The sequence below is a fragment of the Mya arenaria genome, chromosome 8 (genome assembly GCF_026914265.1).
Source record: "Mya arenaria isolate MELC-2E11 chromosome 8, ASM2691426v1".
In the NCBI taxonomy this organism is placed as follows: domain Eukaryota; kingdom Metazoa; phylum Mollusca; class Bivalvia; order Myida; family Myidae; genus Mya; species Mya arenaria.
The window spans coordinates 65,767,442-65,791,526 of NC_069129.1; the positions used below are offsets into that span (position 1 = coordinate 65,767,442).

The 24,085-nt window shown below is 35.5% G+C and overlaps 1 protein-coding gene across 4 annotated transcripts in view; it reads right to left on the bottom strand.

Annotated features, from left to right (window-relative positions):
• Positions 1-23,621, bottom strand: part of LOC128243690 (exocyst complex component 2-like) — a 27,521-nt gene extending 3,900 nt beyond the window's left edge. For 2 of the 4 annotated variants that reach the window (XM_052961596.1, XM_052961592.1), the window contains exons 1-24: positions 23,523-23,611; positions 19,116-19,248; positions 17,040-17,210; positions 16,054-16,230; positions 15,601-15,670; positions 13,895-14,019; positions 12,566-12,637; positions 11,703-11,848; positions 11,265-11,346; positions 10,271-10,373; positions 9,281-9,405; positions 8,389-8,516; positions 7,883-7,927; positions 7,156-7,322; positions 6,629-6,750; positions 6,306-6,379; positions 5,449-5,532; positions 4,561-4,691; positions 3,343-3,406; positions 2,662-2,778; positions 2,196-2,337; positions 1,597-1,775; positions 1,394-1,455; positions 446-502 (exon numbers count right to left, since the gene is read on the bottom strand). In XM_052961596.1, the coding sequence (XP_052817556.1) occupies positions 446-502; positions 1,394-1,455; positions 1,597-1,775; positions 2,196-2,337; positions 2,662-2,778; positions 3,343-3,406; positions 4,561-4,691; positions 5,449-5,532; positions 6,306-6,379; positions 6,629-6,750; positions 7,156-7,322; positions 7,883-7,927; positions 8,389-8,516; positions 9,281-9,405; positions 10,271-10,373; positions 11,265-11,346; positions 11,703-11,848; positions 12,566-12,637; positions 13,895-14,019; positions 15,601-15,670; positions 16,054-16,230; positions 17,040-17,210; positions 19,116-19,224 (2,552 nt within the window). In that variant the 5' untranslated portion in view covers positions 19,225-19,248; positions 23,523-23,611. Of the gene's footprint in view, positions 1-445; positions 503-1,393; positions 1,456-1,596; positions 1,776-2,195; positions 2,338-2,661; positions 2,779-3,342; positions 3,407-4,560; positions 4,692-5,448; positions 5,533-6,305; positions 6,380-6,628; positions 6,751-7,155; positions 7,323-7,882; positions 7,928-8,388; positions 8,517-9,280; positions 9,406-10,270; positions 10,374-11,264; positions 11,347-11,702; positions 11,849-12,565; positions 12,638-13,894; positions 14,020-15,600; positions 15,671-16,053; positions 16,231-17,039; positions 17,211-19,115; positions 19,253-23,301; positions 23,322-23,522 lie in introns of those variants that run through there. The other 2 variants (XM_052961594.1, XM_052961595.1) reach the window with 2 other exon arrangements.
• Between the last annotated feature and the right edge of the window lie 464 nt (positions 23,622-24,085).

Here is a 24,085-nt window from a genome sequence, read left to right on the forward strand (position 1 = left end):
AATGCTAACTAAAGATATTTGGCAGAAACCATTTTTCTATTTTTAGTAACAGTGACCTTTACCTTAGCCCCACCCCCCTCAAAAGCAATCCCAAGCTAGCTCTTCCCATAAGCTACCTACACACCAAGTTTCATCAATATCTATCAATGCTAACTAAAGTTATTGAACAGAAACCAATGTTTGACGCCCGCCCGTCCGCCCGCCCGCCCAACGACAACCTCATTCTAATAACCCGGTTTTCGTTGAAAACCTGGTTAAAAACTAATTCAATCTTTTGCTTGGTCAAAGTTAGCCAAACTGTGATTGGTCAACCTTCATTCAATAATTACTAATAACCAATCATTTAAATGAACAAACTAGCTTCAAGATAACCAGGAGAAAACTTAACCAAGTTTTGTTCCAATTGCTGCTGATTATTTCAAGTAAATTCACAATAACCCCTTACTTTTGGCTGTCCTGGTCAATGTCCGGCAGGTAATCTAGCGCCTCTGCAAAACTGGAACTGGAATGGAGACAAAACATTGGATTTGTTAACTTCTTGCAAATAAAAACATTTCGCAATATAGAATTATTAAGGTGTTAATGCGTTCCACATGAAAGCTGAATTTTTCATTTAGACAAATGCGATTATGCAGCAAGAAAGGAAAAAGTAAATGCTCCTGACCCATATTCACATTGGTCCTACCTATTTTTTGACCAGACATGACCCATAGAAATAATCTGACTAAGTTTCTTGAAGATTGAATAAACACTGTTGATTTTGAAAGGAATAAGAAACTTTAACACAAAATTTTGACTAAATATTTTACCTACAGGTAGGTACCTAGGTTTTGACCAAAGATGACACATACTCTCACTAGTCTTAAATATATTTGTGTCAAATATTCTGTCAGACCAAGTTTCATGAAAATAGGATAGACTTTTGTATTTAAGACTAGCAAACCTAAAAAGCAAAATGGTATACAACATACAGACACCCACCCCTTTCTGTTTTTTTTCCAACCTAAACCAACCTATAACCAAGAATGTAACCAACATCGATGATAATTCCGGTCAAAATAAGTAAAAGTTAATCATTTAAATGCAGCTTTTGAGTAGGTATTCTCAACATTTGATAAATTTTTGATTTTGATGACATAATAGAAAATTTATAGATAAGATTTTTAATCCCCATTAAATAAGATATTTAATAAGAATGAAAAACCATTCCTCTTCATTCCAAATATTTTTCAAACAATTGTTCTATAAAAATACAAAAATTTAGAAAACTTGTATATGTACCAATTTTTATACATATATTTGGTTTTAATACATTTTAGATTTTTTCACAACAAGCAAGTCTAGACCAGGCATAAAATAACCGAGTTAAAATAGTATATAACAAGTTGCTTACTCTGTCACATTGGTCTTGTATTCCTTGACAGTTTCTTGTAAACACAGTATTTCCAGCTTTGCCTGTAAGATAAACAAAGATTGTGAATGTAAGAGAAGCCGCAATCATACACTGCATACTCAGCAAAAATAGTACAATTACATGTAAACAGACAATTGAAACCGTGAATTAATGGTCATTTTATAACAATCATATATGACTACCTGTATAGCCCCATTGGTTCCAAACTCCGGCACACACTGCACAAGGCGGGAGATCTCCTCGGCAACAGCCTCGATAACCCGGGTCATCACAGGGCGGACGTACGATGGCAGGATGGAGTACACTTCCGCGTGCACCTCAATCAGACCCATCAACACTTCTTTCAAGTAGTTACGCACATCTGAAACATTATCATGGTCAACTTGTGCATGTAATTGACTTTGAGTCACTATGCTCCAGTTGAAAGGCACAGAGTGTTGATGTGAAATGCCACCTAACATAACTACACCTTAAAATAAACTGAGACAAACAAATCATTAAAAATTAGCAGATTCTCATATGAAATAAGGTTCCAAAAGACAAAGCATGACCAAACAATCTGTCCAGATAATACACTACAGCTTTCAGACTTTTTTTTACAGTTTTTAAGAAGTACATTAATATTCCTAAAATTGTGTAGAAATAAAATCAATGTGAAGCTACCCTCGCTGAAGAATGACTTCCGCACCATAACAGCAATTCTCTAGTCATGATAAATATGAAAGACATAGAAAAGTAATCACAAGGAAATACTTTCCTGCATTGTAAGCAGTTTACGTACCACTAGGGTGTTTACATGTGCACCAGTTGAAGTGTCCGCGGTACATGTGAGGCTCCATCACGCCCACTATCGGGTTGGCCTTCTCCTCCACGTACGCCTCAAACAGACGGTCACACAGGCCACTGTACGTATGCTTACAGGTCTGGTAATAAAACAATCTGTGTTAACAGTCTTACAGCTCTGGTAATAACACAAAAATCAGAGTGAACAATCTATTTAATGTTTACCTTGCTGTAAACCACAATTTTTTAATATTACCCCACTGCAACCAACCTATATCTCTGCAAAATGCTTATATGGCAACATATATACCAACTTTCATTCAATACCCGTTTTTATGTAATGACAAAAGTTTGTGCTTATTGACAATGCCGCTGCCGAGGCCATAAGCCTATCACAATACCTCAAACTTTTTCTTGAAAAACCCACAATCTAACAAGTTGCTATAATATGTCAACCATGTTACCTGGAGGACCTTGCTCATCTCGAGATAGCCATGTCGGGCGAGGTTGTCCACAAGCCGGGGCAGCAGCGTGCTCTCTGTGTGTCTACAGTTGCTCAGCATGATTAGGATACGTTGCTCCTGGATGGTATAGATGTGGAAAAGTTATGCGTGAATATGTACTTCAGTGGCTTTATAGTTCATTAGAATACTAAATATTTGAACCAACAAAGTTAATTGTACAAAGGCCTCGAACCCAAACTGACACAAAAGAACACACAAGTGCATATAAATAATATTATGATAAACAGAAAATTTGAAATGGGAGTGACACGGACATGTACTAGTCAGAAGGTGCGAACATTATTTTCACATGTAAAAAAACACAGCAGTTTAAATAAGGCCTCTAAAAGGTTCTCATTACCCTCCTTGATGACAGAAGTTATAGCTTTGTTATGTATGTTTCTTTCAAGCTGAGCAATGACAATAAGCATTAAAAAAAAACTTTTGCCTCAGTGTTCACCAATCTGCCACAATTCTAAAGTTTGTTTATATTTAACATACTAAATCTAGATATTTCTTCCTAATTTTCAAAAAGGTTTTATATTTGATTTCATCAAAACAGCTGCTCATAAAGGCCTTTAAAGGGATGACCAAAGATATTTCAATTAGCAGAACAGTTCACAATGAAAGTTAGATTTAAACCTTTGGTGGAATGCTTTCATCTGTAGGGTCGTCCAGGTAACTTCTACGCTTGTTCTCTGCATTTCTGAAATGTTGAAAACATAAATTAAAACTCACCTTCTTCATAGCAAAGCATACCGGTACATAGAACAATAAATAAATAAATCACCATTTACAAATAATGTAGCAATTTATATTACTTCAGCTGATAATATTCAATCGCAATAAAAGAGCTGGGGGTCTATTTGAGTATGAGCAATAAGCATAATAAAGGGGTTTCCAAAGTACTTTCTATTCATATCAAGGTGCTTATTACTGTTTTGTATGCAAATGTGCGAGCAAAAAACAACCTTTACAACCGTACAATAGTCTGAGGTAAAAGGCTCTCAATCTGAACTTCATGGTTAATGAACTTACTGAACTGTAGAGCCCGTTATTTAGTACTTATCCATCACTAGTATTTAACAGATTCCATCATAAACAGGTACACTTACAGGTCTTATGATATGGTGGCTCTAGAAAACCAAGTAAAAATCAGTGTTTATTTTTGGTCTTCTAACCAATAAAAATCTGCAGATCAGCATTGTTGAGAAGGCCAAAAATAATGCTAAATTGTTAAGTGTTCAGCGGGAAATGCCCTGTGAATGCCTTTATATCAGCCAGTGCACATGCACAAGCTTCTAAGTAACTCACTTAATAAAACCAATTAATGACTAAATGGAATTTTTTGGTTCGTTTTATTTACTAAATGGAAATTTGGCGGTTATAATCAGTTTATAAAGTAGCTGTCCAGAGCTGGAATAGAATTAAACGAATAAAAATCTTGACCATGTAACCATAAAAGCAGAAACATTATGCACCTTAGCTTTCAAAGAGAAGCATATATTGAAGATTATTTTCATATGGCAAAGTCCCTTTTTTCATGATATTACGATTTTGCGAATTTCACTAAGATTTAAGTTTATAATATTTTTTTACAGCTGGATAGTAAAAAATAAGCTGATATGAGCAACTCACGGGTCTGATTCCTGGGTAGAAACCAGAATTGGTGTCCTTTCTGAAAGGTCAAGAGATTATTACCCTGGTGGGGCTCAAACAACCTTATGAGTGATAGGCAGACACCAATACCAGTTGACTGCTCTCACTCAGTCACTAGGACTTAAGTTTATCTGAATGATTTCAGAAAACATTGTGAATATCAAACCCTTGAAATTTAAGCAATGTAAGTTGTGTGTTTACTTGGCAAGAGTGCTGGTTAAATCTGCTGGAGGTTCTTCAAATGCTAGTTTCTCGATACATGGAGCAAACGCCCCCAGCAGCCTACCACACATGGTTGTAGCTTCCTTCTGTACCGTCCGCTGACTGAACATCTACCATAAAATAAAGAAATTAGAGATCTAACTGATAATTTCATACATTTATAAAAAAACCTTGTGTTAATTACTATATCCATGAGTATAGCACATACATTGCAGTAACTAGAAAACAAATATATTCATATCGCTGTCAATCCATTTCACTTACATTCTAAACCATGAAGGGTTCAAGATTCAATGTTCATCAGCAACATCTTAATGAAAAGTTGTGATGATGTGTCCAATCAGCAGTCTGTGAATCATTTTTAATTAAGGAAATATTCAGACGCCTTAACTTGCAATCTCGGTAGTCTATGAGGATTTGGAGAAGTCGGAATATTTCCTAAAGAGTATGGGCCAAATGAAAATAATTTGTCAGTAGCATTTTCAAAAAGAATGTATAATAGTAAAGTTCACCAGATTCCTATGGTAAAAAAACCCAACTAACCCCATAGTGTTTGGGTTTCGAACCCACAAGACCAGACTCACAGCTTAGTAGTCTCAGATTCTTTGTATATTGGTAGATTATATAGCACATAAGGTGAGGTGAAATAATCAAAGTCAGTCACAGTGAAGGCCATTCCAGTAAAACATATAACTCACTGGGGGGAAGGCAATTATTTTCATAGTATATGGGTGGGTGTCTTTTTTTGCCAATTTGAACCCCAAAAGGGTAAATTTGCTTCTGTAGGGGGGTGGTATAATTTAAAAGTGCCTTTTCCCTGGGGTCATATGTTTAAATGGAATAGCCCTGAGAAGCTTTCTAACATACCTCAGTCTCTGCAGGCTTGTTTTGCACGACCACTTCATGCAGATGCTGGACAGCTTCATTAACTATGTTCTCAAACAGTGCTGGCTGGAATACATTAATGAACTATTATGCAATGTAATGTGCTGATGGTGTATTCTTTTATCATCTAAGCATGATTGCTAGTTTTCTTTCTTGTATTAACTAGTCATCAACCATTAAAGCTTGGCGAAATAATGTGACTCACCATCCTAAATGTGGGATAATGAATCTCTTTTCAAAGTTCTGAATAATGAACATATTTAAAAATAGAAACGCCACAATACGATGAAACCAGATTTTATATTTTAGCAAATAGATTTCTTGTACGAGTTAGGAAAAAGAAGCAACCTTAAGTAATTGGGCGAAAACTATATTTCTATTTTTAGTTACAATGACCTTGACTTAACCCCACCTCTCTCATAAACAATTACAAACCATCTCTTCACATCTGCTTCCTACACACCAACTTAAATTACCATCCATCCATCAACTTTAACTTAAGTTATTGGGAGGAAACCATTTTTTTATTTTCAATAACAGTGACCTTCACCTGGCCCCCCTCAAAATCAATCCCAAGCTAGCTCTTCACGTAAGATACCGCTTTCATACTTTGATCACTATCCATCCATTCTTACTTCATAAGCTACATACACACCAACTTTCATTACTATCCATCAATGCTAGCAAAAATTTGGGTGGAAACCAATGTTTGACGACCGCCTGCCCGCCAGAAAACGATATCCCTATTCTTATAACCTGGTTTTCTTTTAAAACCTGTTTAAAAACCTTCTAATGTTCAACATTCATGTGCATCATTGCCCACTCCACATGACTCCTACCAGTTGTGTGGTGCCCCCAGATTCATCGTCTCTCTCCAGCACCCATGTCTCCTTGGTTACAAGACCTCCCACATCTGAAATGAGCACAAATGCATGCTTATTTATGGTTGTGCAAAAACTTCAACAGTGACAATAACTGGGCATTCCCCAGAAAATTAATCAGGCTTGGCCAATGTTGGGGTGAATACTGGGGGAGGATAACCTTTCACACTAGTGTTATATAAGAACATATGGTATGGTTGTATGACAAGCGAAACAAGCAATGTGATAAAATGTTATATTATTTGTTCATTGCTCCACATGGCTGTAGATAAGTTACTCACCATGTGTAGCCTGGGTGAGCAGCACTTCCATACACTGTGTCCTCATGTCAAAGGCCAGCTCCTGTAGCAGCTCAGTACTGTCCCCCGGCAGCTCCAGACCGGACAGTCCACTCACACACGATCTACAACAACAGCACATCAGGCTTACAGTGTTGCTTAATTCAATGGCAACATTTTAACACTGTCTTACAATTTAATTCTCTATTCAAGCCTACAACAGTCACATTTTTTTCCAAATATTAACAACTCTTTCGAAATGGAGTTTGTTTAAATTCATTCCAATATCATTTGTAACTTTCACAATATCTCATTTTAATGATTCACTAGCAAAAAGGGCATTTTATCACCAAATCATATCCATAGACCAAACTTTTATTGAAACTAGAATTTGTTTAAATTCATATCAATACCTTTTGTAACTTCAACAATGTCTTATACTAAGCATTCACAAGCTTAAAGGGGATTTAATTGCCAACTCAAATCCATAGACTAAACTGTTTCTAATAAGGATTTTGTGAAAAACTTACCTGACATATCTGACACAGTGTGGAAGCCAGGAGCCCGACACATTGTGGGTCTCGGACCACACCCCATACTGGCGCCGTTCCTCCGCACCCAGGGTTTCTAGCGATGCAGGCAGGAACGCCCCACGCACCAGGTTAGAGAAGTATTTTATAGTTGATGATACCATCTCCTTGAGAATAAAAAAATTCCATTTGCAAAATGTTGAAAAAGTGTGTGTAGGGTTTAGGCTGTAGAGATATGGAAGGGTGCTGCACTCCATCCGTCTTTGGTAGCACTTTTCTGCCCTCATGGAAACCAGTAAAGCTTATAGCATAAATACCAACTTTGCATATTTGGCAGTTGAAAGCTAACATTATTTCTATTAAACATTTTTTTAACACTTTCCGTCAAATGTTTTTTTAATTTCTTTTAAATTGTTAAAGTTCTTCACTGCCAAAAAGTGCCATTGTCTCTCTTAGCATCCTGTCCTTTTAACAACCTGTACCACTAAGAGCTTAAATTCAAAGGAATGAAACAAAAATATATTGTGGGAATAGAAAAATTGTTTGACTTTAACTTAAAGTTCCTCATGACTCCATCTATATATATACATTTTAAATTAATCAATAAGACCATTCTAAATTAACGTAATGCATCTTATATAATCGACAAAACTAACACAAACATGATACAAAACAAAGTAGAATGGAGAGCATGCATCAAGACATATTATCAAAGTAAGAGTTATACCTTAAATTTGTTACTTGTTGACTCTGTCTTTAAACTTTTTCCATCCTGAAATACATCAAAACAGCAAGCATAAATCATTACGATAACCTTTCTGTGAGCCAGTCACTAAGGCTCTCCCCACTTTCTATAAGTACGGGAAGAGTGCACCCATATAGCTCTCAATATACACCACTTATACTAGGATATAAATGTGTACATACCTCCCTGTGAGCCAGGGGGCCAATTCAATAAACTTTGTCGTAACTTCAATAATCTTAAATCTGTATAAACCTCGCATCTTGATATTTTTTTATTTACTCAACTTTGTGTTAATTTTCAATACTGGTAAAGTTCACACAAATACATATCTAAATAACTAAAATATGACACTAAAATAACTTTAAACGACGACTTAAAATCGACAAAGATTTCCCCGCGGTCACTTAGGCTTTCCCCGCTTTCTATTAGAACAGGAAGTGTATGGCTCTAAATATACACCACTTATACCATAATATTTATGTACGTACCTCCCTGTGAGCCAGTGAGCCAGTGACGTAGGCCTGCCCAAGTTTCCAGAAGTGGGGGAAGTGTGCGGTCATAAGTTCAGTCAGCTCCTCCACAAACAGCACCTTCTGTGGGGGCCCGTACCTACCGCCTGGAATACAACACCACATAATTCACATCAAACACAACATTTAAGTCAGTCCACTGGCATCATAGCATATTTTCACATGGCCAGTTCATGAAGGAAAGAAAACATTATTCAAAAATCTTGTTTATGTTCAAAATAATGATGCTTCAAGAGTCTCAACGCCCAAACATCACAAAAAATACTAAGTCAAATCTTAGTCCCTATCTCAGATTATTTAATGACATCTCAAAATATTGTATGTTTTAACTTCTTTATGTTTAGGCAAGACTCTGATTCTACAGCAAAAAAAAATACTCGTAAAAACAATGAGCTGTACACAGTATTTTTTTTGATGTAGAGCAGTATTTTCATGATATTGGCGCTAGGGCTTTGTTCCTCGCTTTGGGAACAAGTATTGGACCTCAATTAGGGAATATCAATAGCTAAAAAAATTGACATTGGAATGAAAATTCATCCAGTATCATGGCAATATTTGAAATTCTGCATTATTTTCCCATTTGATATAGGTCAAATTATCTGACCCATACGATGCCTAGAAAAATCCTGGTCTCAAAAGCATATCCCTAAGTAATTTTTTCAGGGGAAGCTTGTTGCTGAAATCTACAAATCTACACCCTGAACTTAAACACTGTTCAAGGTTATTGAAAGACCTTATTTACAATGTTAATTATTTATTCAGCCTAGCCAAATTCCTGAACAGATTAAATGTACATCTTTGTTAAATCAAGCATGGTGCTAAACAACAATCATATATTTTCTCATCGTACCAGGCGTAAGAGTGGACTGTGTATGTCGCTTCTGACAGTCAACCAGCAGATTCCGCAGCCAGCTCTCCATGTTGGACAGACATTCCCATCCAACATTTCCCTTACTCTCCAAGCTTGATAGATACCTTCAATTACACAAACAAAAGCTTCTAATAGTGGTCAATATAAGAACGATCAGGCAAGCCCAGATATAAGAAGCTCTCAAATTCATGCTCATTCATCCCAAAGTCTAATATTAATGATGGGAATTTTAATTGTATCAGTTAACTGTAAATCAAGAGCACCTTAAAGGGATGCCAACCCTCCTCTGTTTTTTTCAGTAATACAAGAGTCATATCTTAACAAATAGTTTTACCCGAGTGATAAAATATGCTACACGTGTCCATATTTTATTATTAACTTGCATACCAAGCTTCATTTGAATATCTTGAATGTCATCTGAGTTACGACTAAGCTACTGCCATTTATGACAATACCTTAACTTCTTTTCTTTGAAAAAAAGGACACGTGTCTTATTGTATACAGTTGGGATTGCTATAATATTTTTGACTTTATCCCAAGCAAGTATATACATGTAACCCTAGCGCCCACAGCCATACAACCAACCCCTATTTACTTTCGTACAGAATTATTTAAGGTTTTAATGGTGCTATTGAACTCTTCCTTTTCAAGGTCACATCAAATATGACAGTAAAAGCGAGCCCTGTAAAGAAAGTCATGTCATGGAGAAAACACTATTCTGATTTAAACTGACTAATAGGCTATTTTTCATATGTAAGCATTGTCTCTGGCAACAAGTATAACAAGTTTCATTTAAATATCTTGAATGGCTATTGTGCTAACACCAATAACGGCACCAAAGCCATCACAATTCCTAGACTTTCTTCAAAATACATCAACAAAAGACAAGCTATAAAGTAAATTGTCACTCATTATTGTATAGGACTCATTATTATATGCCACACACACAAAGCTATGGTTATAACCTACCCAATTAGTTTCTTCTGTTCATGCAGAGTGTTGGGTAGCTTAAGGAGTTTCTGTCTCAGCATCTTGCAGAACGCCTGCATCGACTCCTCCACCTCACCATACACTGAAACATCCCATTACAACTAGGTTTGAACATTTCAATATCTTTTGTATTTTTTGTCTTAGAACGAGACAATTTATGCAAAAAATGCATGGAAACCAGTTATACAAGAATGCTGACAAAAAATCAGATCGCAGATATTCATATTTAAGTTCAAAAATTGATGTTTGTAATGCTTTAAGCCATGAAACATTAACTTTTGAACGGAAATATGAAAAACGGAGATCTGATCTTTTGCTAGCAGTCTTATATCACTAATTTGCAGATATTTTCGCAAAAATTGGCTCATTCCAAGACAAACAAGAGCTGTGACAGAGACAGTGCGCTTGACTATTCCGCTGCTTTTCAGTGTAAGGATTGAAAAGATTTGACGAAACATGCATGGATCACTGTTAGATTAGATTTCAATGCAATACATGATGTGCTGAGATATTAACATAAATGTGGTTACATGCAAAATTTTAACCAGAATTTTTAAGTCTAATAATAAAGGGCCATTATTTGCAAAATACAGTTATCTAACTTGGTTATTCAATTAGGTTGGGTGGTTTAATACCATTGTATAAAGTCTCAATGCAATACATCAAGTAGTTGCTGAGATTATCCTATGTGTGCTAACATGCAAAACCTTAACCAAGGTGTGACACCAACGCCGACGCCGATGCTTGGGTGAGTAGTATAGCTCTCCTTATTCTTCGAATAGTCAAATAAAAAATAAAAAGTTGTCAAAATTGAGAGTGCAGCTTTAACCGAAAACATTTTATAAGTTTCTTACAGAAGTCTTGAAATATGAGGATTAAACAGATTTGCCACTCTGCTGGTAGAACAATTGTAATTACTAGCCAAATTTCATATTCCAATACTTTCACAAATGATGTGTTCTTGAGCACCTACCTTTCTTGAAAATCTTCACTTCTGTTTTGGCAAACAAGGCCCTCGCTCTGATATAGTCGTTGATCACCATGTTGTAATCACCCTGCAGAAAAATGATCATACCAAAACTATGAATCAATAAACATTTGGATTAACCAAACCAAAAAAATAACCAATTTATACAATTGACTGAGATGTACATGTATTTTCAGATCCAAAAGATCTCTCTAGTATGTATCACAGAGTCATACAAAACTAATCGTGGGTTGTCTTCAATAACCACCTTCATTTTCAGATCAGAATCCAAGTGTTTTGATTGGACTTTAAAAATAACTTGCCAATGGAGTAAAAGTATTCAGTGAGGCGTGTCTAAGCATAGGGATAAGTATAAAATTAAGCCCATACTATAATTTCCATCAACAAAGCAGATAGTCCCTTCCTACCATATCAGCCCCTTACCTTCTGTATGTTTCGTTCCATATTGAGGGGCAGGTAGAAAAGGAATCTGAACCGTGTGAGCACATTAAGGGCGTTCCGGGTCTGGTCTGCCTGGTCCTTCCTGCCCAGTACTTCCTGGAACAACCCATCAGCACATGACTTCGCCTCTGGAAGAAAATATATGGCAAGGATTAATTAAAGGCATATTGAGTGGAAAGAATGTCCACATTTTTACATAATTGCAATATAAACTTCACGGACATGCACAATAAATAAGGGCATTTAAAACATGTCTGAAAAGAAACAGTAGCACATTTAAATGTCAATGCATAAATGCATTATTTTAAAGGGACTAGATACCAGATGATACTATTGCAAGGAAAAAAAGACATAAAATTGATATTGTGGTGTTCAACCCATTGAATCTTACTTACTGACGTATCACATCGCATACAACACATGTATCTTTGTAGTTTTTGCATAGTTTTACAATTCCAAATTTACTTGGTTCATCTACCACGTAATTCCCAGTAAATTGAAACCAGTAAATTTAAAAATAGCATTGATATATCTATCTTTTTATTAATCACGTGACATTCACATGCAAAATATACACACTTTAAACTGGGAAACAATTATGCGCTATTTTTTAACAGGTAAACTCGGCTGAAAAGCGACAAAATATTTTTTTAATCTTATAAAAGGATGTTTTATCAGCCTAATACTAGCTTGTATTGGGACCATCTGCTGTCTAGTCTCTTTAATAACTAATAATACATAGAGATATGGCATTGCCACAAGTTATTAGTAATATATCTTTTACTTCATCTCATCTCAAAACCCCTTTGGTAAATTCAAGTTAACCACAAATGGGAGGGCCTTACGCATCAAGGACACGGCGTAGGAGCTGATACATTCTCTCTGTATGTCATCCTCAGAAAACTTCTCATACATGCCTGCAATAACACATAGGATACATGTCAGCTGATAAGTTGCTTGAACCTCAAAATAACATTAAAAAAATATTTTAAACAGTACATTTCAAAAATACTAACCAATAAAGTTTCCGAAGATATTAAATTCTTTGAAATAACAAGAGGGCCAAAATGGCCCTAACTTGACTCCCTCACTTGATAAAAATAACTAGTCAACTAGTCAGTGGTTATTAAGGATGTTGGTAAATGACTACAACATGCTAAGGGTCTGGGCCTTGCAGTTTTTAGAGAAGAAGATATTTTAAAGATTTTACTGTATTAGTATTTAGAAAACCTAAGATGCCTGAAGTGGAACCATTTTTCACCCCATTATCATAATTTAAACAATTTTGGCAGAAGGCCACTTCATGAGGCTATGTACCAAATATCAAAGGTCTTAGCCACGTGGGTTCAGAGAAGATGATTTCCAAATTTTACTTTTAGTATATAGAAACTGCAAACCTGCAGTTTGAGTGTTATTCTTATTCAGTGCTAGGCCTTATTCTGATTCGGGTTACCTGACCCTACCTAAAAATGAGCGCCAACAATAACGGATTTTTAGTTTATTGGTTAAAAAACAAAACAACCAATTATGTTTGTTGTAATATGAAGTTTAAAAAGCTTGATACTGATAAATAGAGACATACTGATTACTTTATTATTTCAACGCCATTACACAATAATGACATTAATAATTTTTAAAAAACAAAAGCCTTCCTCCCCTTCCTGATTTTTTATCAAGAAGAAACAATTTTTTTTAGGCTGAACCATAATCACCCAGTGGTAAAGTTGATTAGAATTTATTGAAGTTGAAGGTATAAATGTTTCTGCTGTATCTTATTTATAGCTAGAGAAAAAGGATATTTTTTTTTTTTAGAAAACCTGGGATCTCAGGGCCAGGTCATCTTTCATCCAAGGGACATAATTGGAACAATCTTGGTAAAGGACCACTCCATGAGACTGCATAGCAAATATCAAGGGTTTGGACTTGTGATTTCAGAGAAGGAGATGCTTAGTTATAAAATGTTGATGCTGGTCGATGAAAGACAGACATTGATCGATAACAATAGCTAACCTGATGCACTTTGTGCTCAGGTGAGCAGAATGTGGCAAATTGGACTACCAGTTAAATAGTGCTAAACCATTTATCTTGAAGTACCGATGGATCAAGTATTCCTGGTTCACAATAATAATGCCTAACATTTGAAATGGCTCTAAAATCATTCTGCAGTAACTCACTGCTAAGACTCTCCAGGCAGTCCAATATTGTGCCAATGTTGGCCTTCACAAAGGCAGTAGGACCCTCTGACCGCGACCTCGCACTCAAACGCATGTTAGACAAACCCATCTTCAAGTCTTCAAAACTAAAATATAAGAATAATCAAGGTTGGAAATAAATATGATAACAAGACGCCAATGCTGCAACGCCGCATTAAAGCCGGTTTTTTATTTGACAATGAAATTTGGCAAACCGTGAATTTGAGCTAGTGACCTAGTATTTTTAGTTTTTGATCTGAGGTGACCCATATTCACAAATGTTTAAGACAACAAGTAGACAAATATTCTGAGCAAGTTTCATAAAGATTTGACAAAAATTAATGAATTTTTATGGCTGTGGAATTCTTTCTCCTAAGGCAGTAACTCTGTAATTAGTTGAAATAGAATTGCAATTCCTGTACACTGCACTCCCTCTCATTATGATCTATCACTGTCTGAAGTTTTATTAAATTCCATCCAATAGTTTTCAAATTATGCTCCGGACAAGAAAAAGTAACAAAGGGCACTAACTATGTAATAACCTGAAATATACTTGCGGTTCCTGTACACTACACTCCCTCTCATTATGATCTATCACTGTATGAAGTTTTATTAAATCCCATCCAAAAGTTTTTCAGTTATGCTCCGGACAAGAAAAAAGTAACAAAGGGCAGTAACTCTGTAATAAGCTGAAATAGAGTTATGGTTCTTGGGCGCTACACTTCTTCTAATTATGATCTATCACTGTATGAAGTTCTATTAAATTCCATCTTATAGTTTTCAAGTTATGCTCCGGACAAGAAAAAGGTAACAAAGGGCACTAACTATGTAATAAGCTGAAATAGAATTGTGGTTCCTGTACACTGCACTCCCTCTCATTATGATCTATCACTGTATGAAGTTTTATTAAATCCCATCCAATAGTTTTTAAGATATGCTCCGGACAAGAAAAAAGTAACAAAGGGCAGTAACTCTGTAATAAGCTGAAATAGAGTTATGGTTCTATGGCACTTCACTTCCTCTCATTGTGCTTTACCATTGTATGAAGTTTTAATAAATTCCATCTAGCAGTTTGCAAGTTAATGTCTGGAAAAAAAATTGACAGCAATAAAAACAAATAAAGGGCAATAACTCAGTAATTAGTTTAGGTAGAGTTATGGTTCTTGAACTCTGCACTTCCTCTCACTGTGCTTTACCATTGTATGAAGTTCCAATGAATTCCATCCAGTACTTTTCAAGTTATACTCCGGACAAAAAAAGTATCAAGGGGCAATAACTCAGTAATAAGCAAGAATAGAATTATGGTTGTTGTACACTGCACTTCCTCTCATTATGCTCTACCATTGTATGAAGTTTGATTACCATTGGATAAAAACTCTTGATTTTATCACATAAAATGAAAACTTTAACGCAAAATTGTTAACGCCCGCTCGCCCGCCCGCCCGTCCGGTTTTCGCCATTCTATAACCCGATGAAAATTCCGGCTAAAAAGATGCAATTGTTTTTACACATCATGTTATGTCTTCTTTATGTAAGTAGTGCAATTCAAAATTCCTTCATTTAGTCAAGTTACATTATAAACCAAATCATTTTTTGATTCATGTTAATAAATAGAGTATATTTGTTAAAATTTGGTGCCTGGTGGCTCTCCAGGAGGTTGATTAACACCAAGGTAACTTAAGGCTCACCTTGCAGCCTGGTGGTTCTCCAGGAGGTACCAGTCTGGGGAGAAATTCTCCAGCGACATACTGCCGGAACCTGTGGTATATGAAATATATATATGTATACATAGCACTGAGTGTTGTATGTAAAACATGTTATCCAATTACATAATTGATTAACTCTCTTATAACATCTATGTGCAGTATAATAAAAAAAAGTACCCAGTACACAAAGCAGTGAAATTTAAGAAAAACATGATAATAAACAGCATAACTCATAAATTGAAAGCATTATTACGGCAGATTTAAGATGCTTAGTGAGCATACGAGATACCGCAAATGTCAGTTAACAATAATTGTGTTATTTATAATAGCTGTCTTTTAAGAGCTAAAATAAATCCTGAAATAGTGTTTATCATTTAAAACACATGTACACAAGATTTTGATAACAATCAGCACTGTTCCATTACCAGTACCTACATTCTGGGAAGAGTTCAAGCATTTCATCCTCAGATTTGGCATGGTTCCCCTCATCTGAGAGCCCAAGGGGGTCTTCACCATCACGGGAGGCAAGCGGGGCCTGGTTACCACGGCGACCCAGCTGATTCAGCACTGTCTGAGTCTCGTCAACCCACACAGCAGACTCCTGCAGCGGACCTGTGCACATTAAAGCAAGGGTAAGAAAAAACCCAAAGCAATGTTCAGAATACAAAATATGACGCAATACAAAATATACCAGATTGAAAGTTTAACACTAGTATTTATTTTTTTTTCAAAATATCTTAATACTATTTGTCCTAAACTTTGATTTAGCCCTGCCAAAAAGTCATATTACAATGAACTATTTTGCCACAATTTCATTTCTTTCATCATTTAAGACTCGAGAACCGTGTATAGCACATAATTGATGGCTTTTTTCTTGCATTTATGCTGTATTAACGCAGTACCGCACCCGAGCAAATTCCATGAAGCCTGCTAGCGATTCTTGTTTTTTTTCTGCCCTACTGCATTCATACAGCATAAATGCAAGAAAACATGCAGTCAACACTAATATTTACATTTTAAATAACTATTCATTACAATTAAAAATTAGCAGTATCTCCTGACATCAATTTGTTATAACAGAAAGGTTACAGACAACATATGTTTGTATATGAATGGCTGATATGTGTTACGCCATATATCATCGGTTAAATAACGTCGTGCATATCCAATCAGAGGGCAATATTGAAATAATCAAGAACGTCATTACTCCTTGCATGTTATATAATAAATATGAACGTCAAGTTTTATCTGTACAAAGGACTAGGCCAATCTATATATTAGTGGTAGTTAGTTATTTTGCTAAGAAATTACCGTAGGGAAATGGTTACAGAATATTATTTATAAGGAAAGGCTTTATGTCTCAGATTCTCATCACATGTAAATAATGAGTCAATTAAAACAATGTGATTAACACTTGATACCTATTTGTACGAAGAATCCCCGGAAGCCAACAGTGCATGTGCCGTTGCCACCGGAGCGTGTCGTGATAGTGATGTCACCCTTTCCCTTGCCTGGTCCAGTCCGTGCAATCACCTTACTGCTAGACTTCCAATCGGCAGACAGCAGGCAGTCAACACCACAGATCTTCAAACCTGCGGCAAGATAAGGGCGGAAATCTTAGTCCCTATTGAAGTCAGTAAAGAACAATATTCAGTGTTTTCTTTGTGAATTGGACCAAGGCCCTTTGAATTGTGAAAATAGCAAGAAAAAGCCTAATAGTGTGAATTTACCAAAGAATATTTTGAACCAAAAACAAAACAAAGCACCCTTTTTTGTAGAATGCCAAATCAACATTACCTCAAATATTTGAAGACCTTTCAAATAATAAGAGAACTCTTCAATTCAATAAAAGAGGGTTCCAATCAAATTAATTATAGCATCAATAGATTAAGAGAGGTCTCTTAATGATTCGAAGAGCTCTACATTTCAATTAAAGATATCTCTTAATCAAATGCAACTGCATTGTAGAACTCTCAAGATCAATTAGAGACCTACCTTAATCTATTGAAGATATCTCCAACTCATTATTATACATTTGTTTTGTTTAAAATTAGGCAAAATCATGCTCACAACAATTTAATTATAGAACTCATTAATAGAATAAGAGCCATCTCCGAATCAATTATCAATAAGTACGGATTTGCTAAAATTGGAGCTATCATAAATTTAATAAAGCTCTGTTCCACTGATTTGAAGAGCTCTATAATTCAATCAGTGAGAGTAAAAATTGAATTGTTGCTAGCAAAAGTAATGTAATGAAAGAGCAACATATAATTAGAGACCTCTTCAAATCAATCAAAGAGGTTTTCAATTGATATGAAGAGGTCTTTCAATCATGAAGAGCGCTTTAATTATTTGAAGAGCTCCTCAAATATTTGAGTTTATGTAGATTTGGCATTCCATACTTTAAGCTCTTGGTTTGAAGAACTACAAGAGCCTAAAATTGCATTTGAACATATCTGTATTAGTTGTTATAAGAAGTATTTAAAAAAAACATTTTGGGACTGTGATTCAGTCAGTATATTCCATTGACATTTTGATGATTTAAATGATGCCAAATAATAGAAAATGATTATACTACAAGATGGATTGATTTATTTAACGTATACTATAGACCACCAGTAAATGGCAGACAAATGTATAAAAGAACTTTGTAAAAGCATTAAAACACATAATTTTTGTTACTTCAGTTTCTTACTAAGTTTGTAAGTGGATTATGGTAATGTATTCTGCACAAATGTTTACTCCAAAAGCATGAATACCCAGGATATTAAAAATAACAGTTGCAGGAGGTCTTTTTTTGGTAGCACTTCACATTAGCTACCTACACAACAACTCCCATTCCTATCCATCAATTCTACACGTAACTTAAATTATTGGGCGGAAACTGCTATCTTTATTAACAGTGACCTTGAACCCCTCAAAAGTAATCCCAAGCTAGCTTTTCACAAAAACTACCTACAAACCAACTTTAATTACTATCATCAATGCTAGCTTAAGTTGGGTGGAAACCAATGTTTGACAAAGACATCCTGTATTCTAATAACTGAATATATCTTGCAGTTGAAGGCTTAGACAACCTTAATTCGGACATTTTAAACTTTTATTGTCAATTATATATTTAAATTCTTCACAGCCTAAAACAATGTGCTTTCTGAACCCTGACTCTCTTGTTTTTGTTGAAACAATCACTATTAGTATATATCAGTGTGTGTATACCACGTGATAAATGACGTCATATATGCTACGTCGGAAAATGGTTTGTCGAAGTGTTTTAAGAAACTAAACTCTCAATCAAATTCTGGTAAAAGATCGAAGGTGGGGCTCCGTAAGCAGAGTAGACTGCGCTATGTTTCATTTAAAATGGTGAAGAAAAAGTGAAGTTATCTTTGTTTAAAGTCTTTTTTCCAATCAAAGTATTGCCTTCCGACGTAGCATTTATGTCGCAATTTATCACGTGGTATATACACACTGATATATACAGTAGAGTAACTCACCTATGAGGTCCTTCTGGTCCAGGCCAAGATGCTCTCCCCTGATTGTGACCCGTGTTCCAGGGGGTCCTTCCCGCGGGGAAACTCCTGTCACCACCGGCTGGGGACCCATCTCCTCAAATAAGGCCTTCTAGGACTGTCTAACAGAAAACCAGCTTAGGTTGATAAAACGCTATGTACAGGGGTAACTACTGGTATGTTTCTAGGTTCTTAGTCTGATATGTGTGAATTTTTTAGTCCATGATTTGGTCAGCAACTAGACAAGGAGCAAGCCAGGCACATTTAAAGAGTGACATTATATTTATATATCTAAATCATCAGTTTAAAAGAAGCTTTTACATAGTTGCGGTTTTTGCCATGGAGTGAAAAAAACACATATTCATTGCCAAAGCTCATATGGGCTTGCATTTTGTTAAAACACCAACAGTGAATTGAAGAATTCTGTAAATCCAAACCTATTTCTATCATTTTTCAAAAGCTTACTTACACATTTTGGCAATATAGAGCAATTAGTGTCACATTTTTAAATAACTATGAACAATTAACAATAGAGATTTACTTCGAACTTCTGGTGATGTTTTCCGATGAAAAAATGCATTAATTTGTTCACCTTTAAATTCAATTTTTAGACGACTGACATCAGTGGTCGAAATTAACACGAAGCCCGCAGGCCCTGCACTGGTAAAATGTCTTTCCGGCTTGCTCAAATTCTGAATTTTATATAGCAGGGCTTGTTCAAAAATTTGATGTCAAGCAATAGTATAAAAATTCGGGCTTGTTCATTCAAAAGTCTAACTTCAATGACTGTGACATTATACATAATTGTGACGAGTCCTTTAAAGATTTAAACCAAGTACAGTTGTTATACTCACAACGATGGTCAAAGTGCACACCCACATACATTATATTTTTATCATTATAAATTTAAATACTTTATACCAGTTACCCATTTGAAACAGAACATTTTCCTAAATCAGAAGTTTCCACATATGAAACAAAGAGTGTTTACTGGGGCGTTTTACACCAATTTCAAATGCGGCTGGACCCTTTCAGTGGGATTTTTTTTTACAAAATTTGGAATTCCAATTTTGCATAGAAATGAATGAGAATGCTTCACAAAATAGACAGAAAAAATAAAATATATATGATAGAGTACGTTTCTTCAAAGGGACTTGCTCATGTTTTTATAAAATACACTTATTTTTCTTAATTGACGAAATAAAGTGTTGAAAATCATCAGGGCTGTAAGGACTTAAAGATAATGACAACTGAAACCCTTCAACAAATGTTGATATATGCTCAAATATTGTCTTTGAAGTCCAAGATTTTGAATAGCATTAGTAATATTTTTCAACAAACAGCTCCATAAAAAAGGGTTTGGGTGCCCATATTTTTAGCTTATTTTTCAAACCATAAAATTGGGAATTTTATTTTCACAACTGGGAAAGAGTATATAATTTAGCATTGGGAAAAGGCGGCAAATACTTAGCCCCAAATAGGTCAGAAAAATCACTGGGATTAGGTAAACTGCAGACAATATAAATCCCAACAATATTAGAATGATAAGATGGACATGTGAAAAGATTAATCTCTACATAAATAAATACTCTGCCTAGCATGAGTCTGAAACCCCATAATAGCCTGTATCAGCATTTCCAGAAATATGTTTTAACCAATACAAGAAACAAAAAAATTTAATGTGAAGGTGTGATTGTGCTAAGTGTTTGTATTCTAGTTTTATACAGACAATTTTTGCACAGATTGGTAAATAACAATAACACAGACCAGGTTATTTTGCAAACAGAAAGGGCATACACCATAAAAGTATTGGGGGCAAGGCAGACAACTAGCATAGCGATATCCTCACTTCCAAATGTCGAAGCTACAAAATCCTATATTTTCAGTAGCAACATTTTTAGTTTTTAATCTTGTTTTTTTTATCATACATTTTTTTTACAAAATGCAGAAGTTACTATTTTTGTAGTTAAAATTTCTGAAGGTTTGGTATTTTTTCTTCTCTGTGTGATGTCCAATCATTGCTGGACATTTTGATCACATGATAAAACATCATTTTCTCATTTGACTATTTACTCTGCATTTTGCATTTAGATGTGGCTCGCTGTTATGATTTTAGTGATGTAAAAAATCAAAAACAGAAAAAATGGGATATTGCAAACTGAGCTTTAAAATGATATCTAATTAATATTATAATGTAAATTAAAAGTAATAATAGTTTATGCTGCTTATACCAAACTGTACGTTATTAAAAATGCTTATGTTACATCAGTTGATATAGCACCTGGCAGACCCTGGTTCCATTCCAGGACTGGCCTCACACTTTTATAATGTACATACTAAGTTGAATTCTGCATATATATTACAGACTATTGGTTATTACGTACTCACACAACACTCTCCCCAAAGTGACTTATAGACTTCTACCACTAGTAAAGTAAATCATTGGAGGAAGTGTGCCAATTGTGGGGCTCAAACCTTTGACTGCAGGAATATAACTACCATGTTCTTACCAACTCAACTAACTACAGTACACTCAACGAGTTAGACCCACTTTCCGTTTCCCTTCGCCGATTTTTGCTATCGCGGCCAACACAATGATTTTATTGACTGTCCGCGTTCCTCAGAGTTTGAATTTAAGGCCCTCGGAGAGTGATCAGTCGACCGAAGAATAACGAACTCGGCATTCCTCAGAGGGGTTAACTCCGCGAAAATCTGCAGACACTTGATAAGAATTACGCTAAAGTTATTTTATTTTATTAAAGTTTTCAACCGATTACGACGGCTCCAGTAAATTGCTATTATTCTTTTTCCTCTGCCCGTTTTGCATGAAGTTAGCTTACTACAAGAATGCAGTCGTATTTTACTAGTTGCACATGCATTTTATAAACATGTTTTTGCTAATGACTGATAAACACATTTCATCCAAGAAATTCTGGGTTACACATTTTCGTAAAATCAGGAGGTCAAACACGCGTTCAAAGTTCACAGCGCATGATTTTGAAGGCCTTCTTGCCTCGTTTGCTGTGGAAAATTCCATTAAACGTCATAGCTATTTTTAACCACCAATAATAAATAGAATATTCTACATTGTATTGATCACGCGCTTGACGTCAGAGGTCATGGTTCAGAATCGTGTAAAAAGTCAGCTGCTTTATGATGCAATAAAATTAGTGGCAATACTTTAATGATTCAATGTTTATTATTCAAGACAATATTCAATTGGCGTTTACGGACATAAATACAAATTAAACGTTGGTGCATGTAAGAATCTTTTACGCTTAACAATGTGCATAAGCATAAAAATAACTTCTAAACAAGAATGATTTCTTGCTTAGGCCTAAAAAAAAAAATTGTTTGGTTAGGGTTACATCCTTTTCAAAAATAGGTAGGGTAGGTAGGCTTTTTATTTTTATTTTTTATTAGGCTTTATATAAGAATGTCATTTTCATCATTGGAGAATGGTGTTAAAGTTATCTTCTATATAAGCAATTAAAGTTTTAAACTACATATTGAAAAGCAAAAAAAAGATTTTTTTTTTTTTTTGTTTTTCATTTTTTTTTCAAACTGACTATCAAAACGTTAGGGTCGGCGCCTATTCCGTAGGTAGAGTCGGGTAACCCGAACCAAATGTATTTTTTTTAGGCCTTATCTGATTAGACTCGGAGTTCCGCCGGGGGATCATTAAATCGAACGATTCTCAACGCTATCGTTCATATTAAACTCGGCGGTAAGCCAGCCACTCGGAGGAACTCCGGGGGATTTTAGCGAGGGCAACAGTTTTACCCTCGGAGGAAACCCGCGATAATTGACTTTATCCCTCGGAGTGAGCGAGGAAAGTGGGTCTAACTCGTTGAGTGTACTGTATAGTGGCTGGTTCTTAACCACACACACTAAATTAACCCACCCATAAACCTAATACATGGCAAGACTGCCTGAAACTTCCTATAAGATATAGGATGTTTCATGCACTCTTGCCTTGTACATCCGTCAAGTTCTGACACCAGTAAAGTTAACCTGTGAGGAAGGATGAGCGTTGTGTTATCCTCCTGAGTAGTCTACTAAATGGCCGTCAACAAGTCTTGTGACATTTTGAATTACGGACAATAGACATAACAGACCATTTTTGGGGTCATTACAGACCATATATGGAGACTTAATACACTCCTCTCACCTATTAACCTTCTAATCCGATCCATGTAAACTTGCTTTGACCTCAATTATTGTGATTAGCATATGAATGGATGTCTAAGATTATAGGGAAATTCATATTTTAACAAATCAGGAAGATGTCTTATAAAAAGTGGCCAATATCTACTATCCTCTTTGCATGATACACAAACAAATCAACTTAAATTAAGTTGAAATATTTCAATGGAAATGAAGTTATCATACCAAACTAAAATGTTCGTGAAATGTTGTATGCAGTTGGACTAACGGTTGGACTAAACGTATCCGACTATCCGAGTATCCGAGTATCCGACTAATGTGATACTTTTGTTAAAATATTTTGTTGTTGTAAAAACGGCAATCAGGAGGCGCACAACATTTATGGTATTGCAAGATAATCAGTGCACCTTGCGCTTACTAGACAAACCGCACTGTCACAGGCTTTTTTAAAAATTGGTTTTCCCTATCTGTTATGTCTCTGTTGTTGTCGCAATATCATTGTTGATGGTTGTTTTATCGAATTTTTGGCTTGTTGTCGCCGATGTTCACGTTGGACGAATTGATACGCCGTTATTATCTCATAGTACTACCACAGGCATCTGAATCATTGTTTGTCACTAAAATGTTGTTTAAAACCATTTTGGGTACATGCAATGAGATAAACAACACATCTGAAGATATTTGGTGTCTTTGATATACGAAAAAGAAACAAGGTATGTAACTCAAACTTACCCGATTTCACGGTAGAGTCCAGTTTTATGCAAATTTCTCAACCAACATAAAAACAA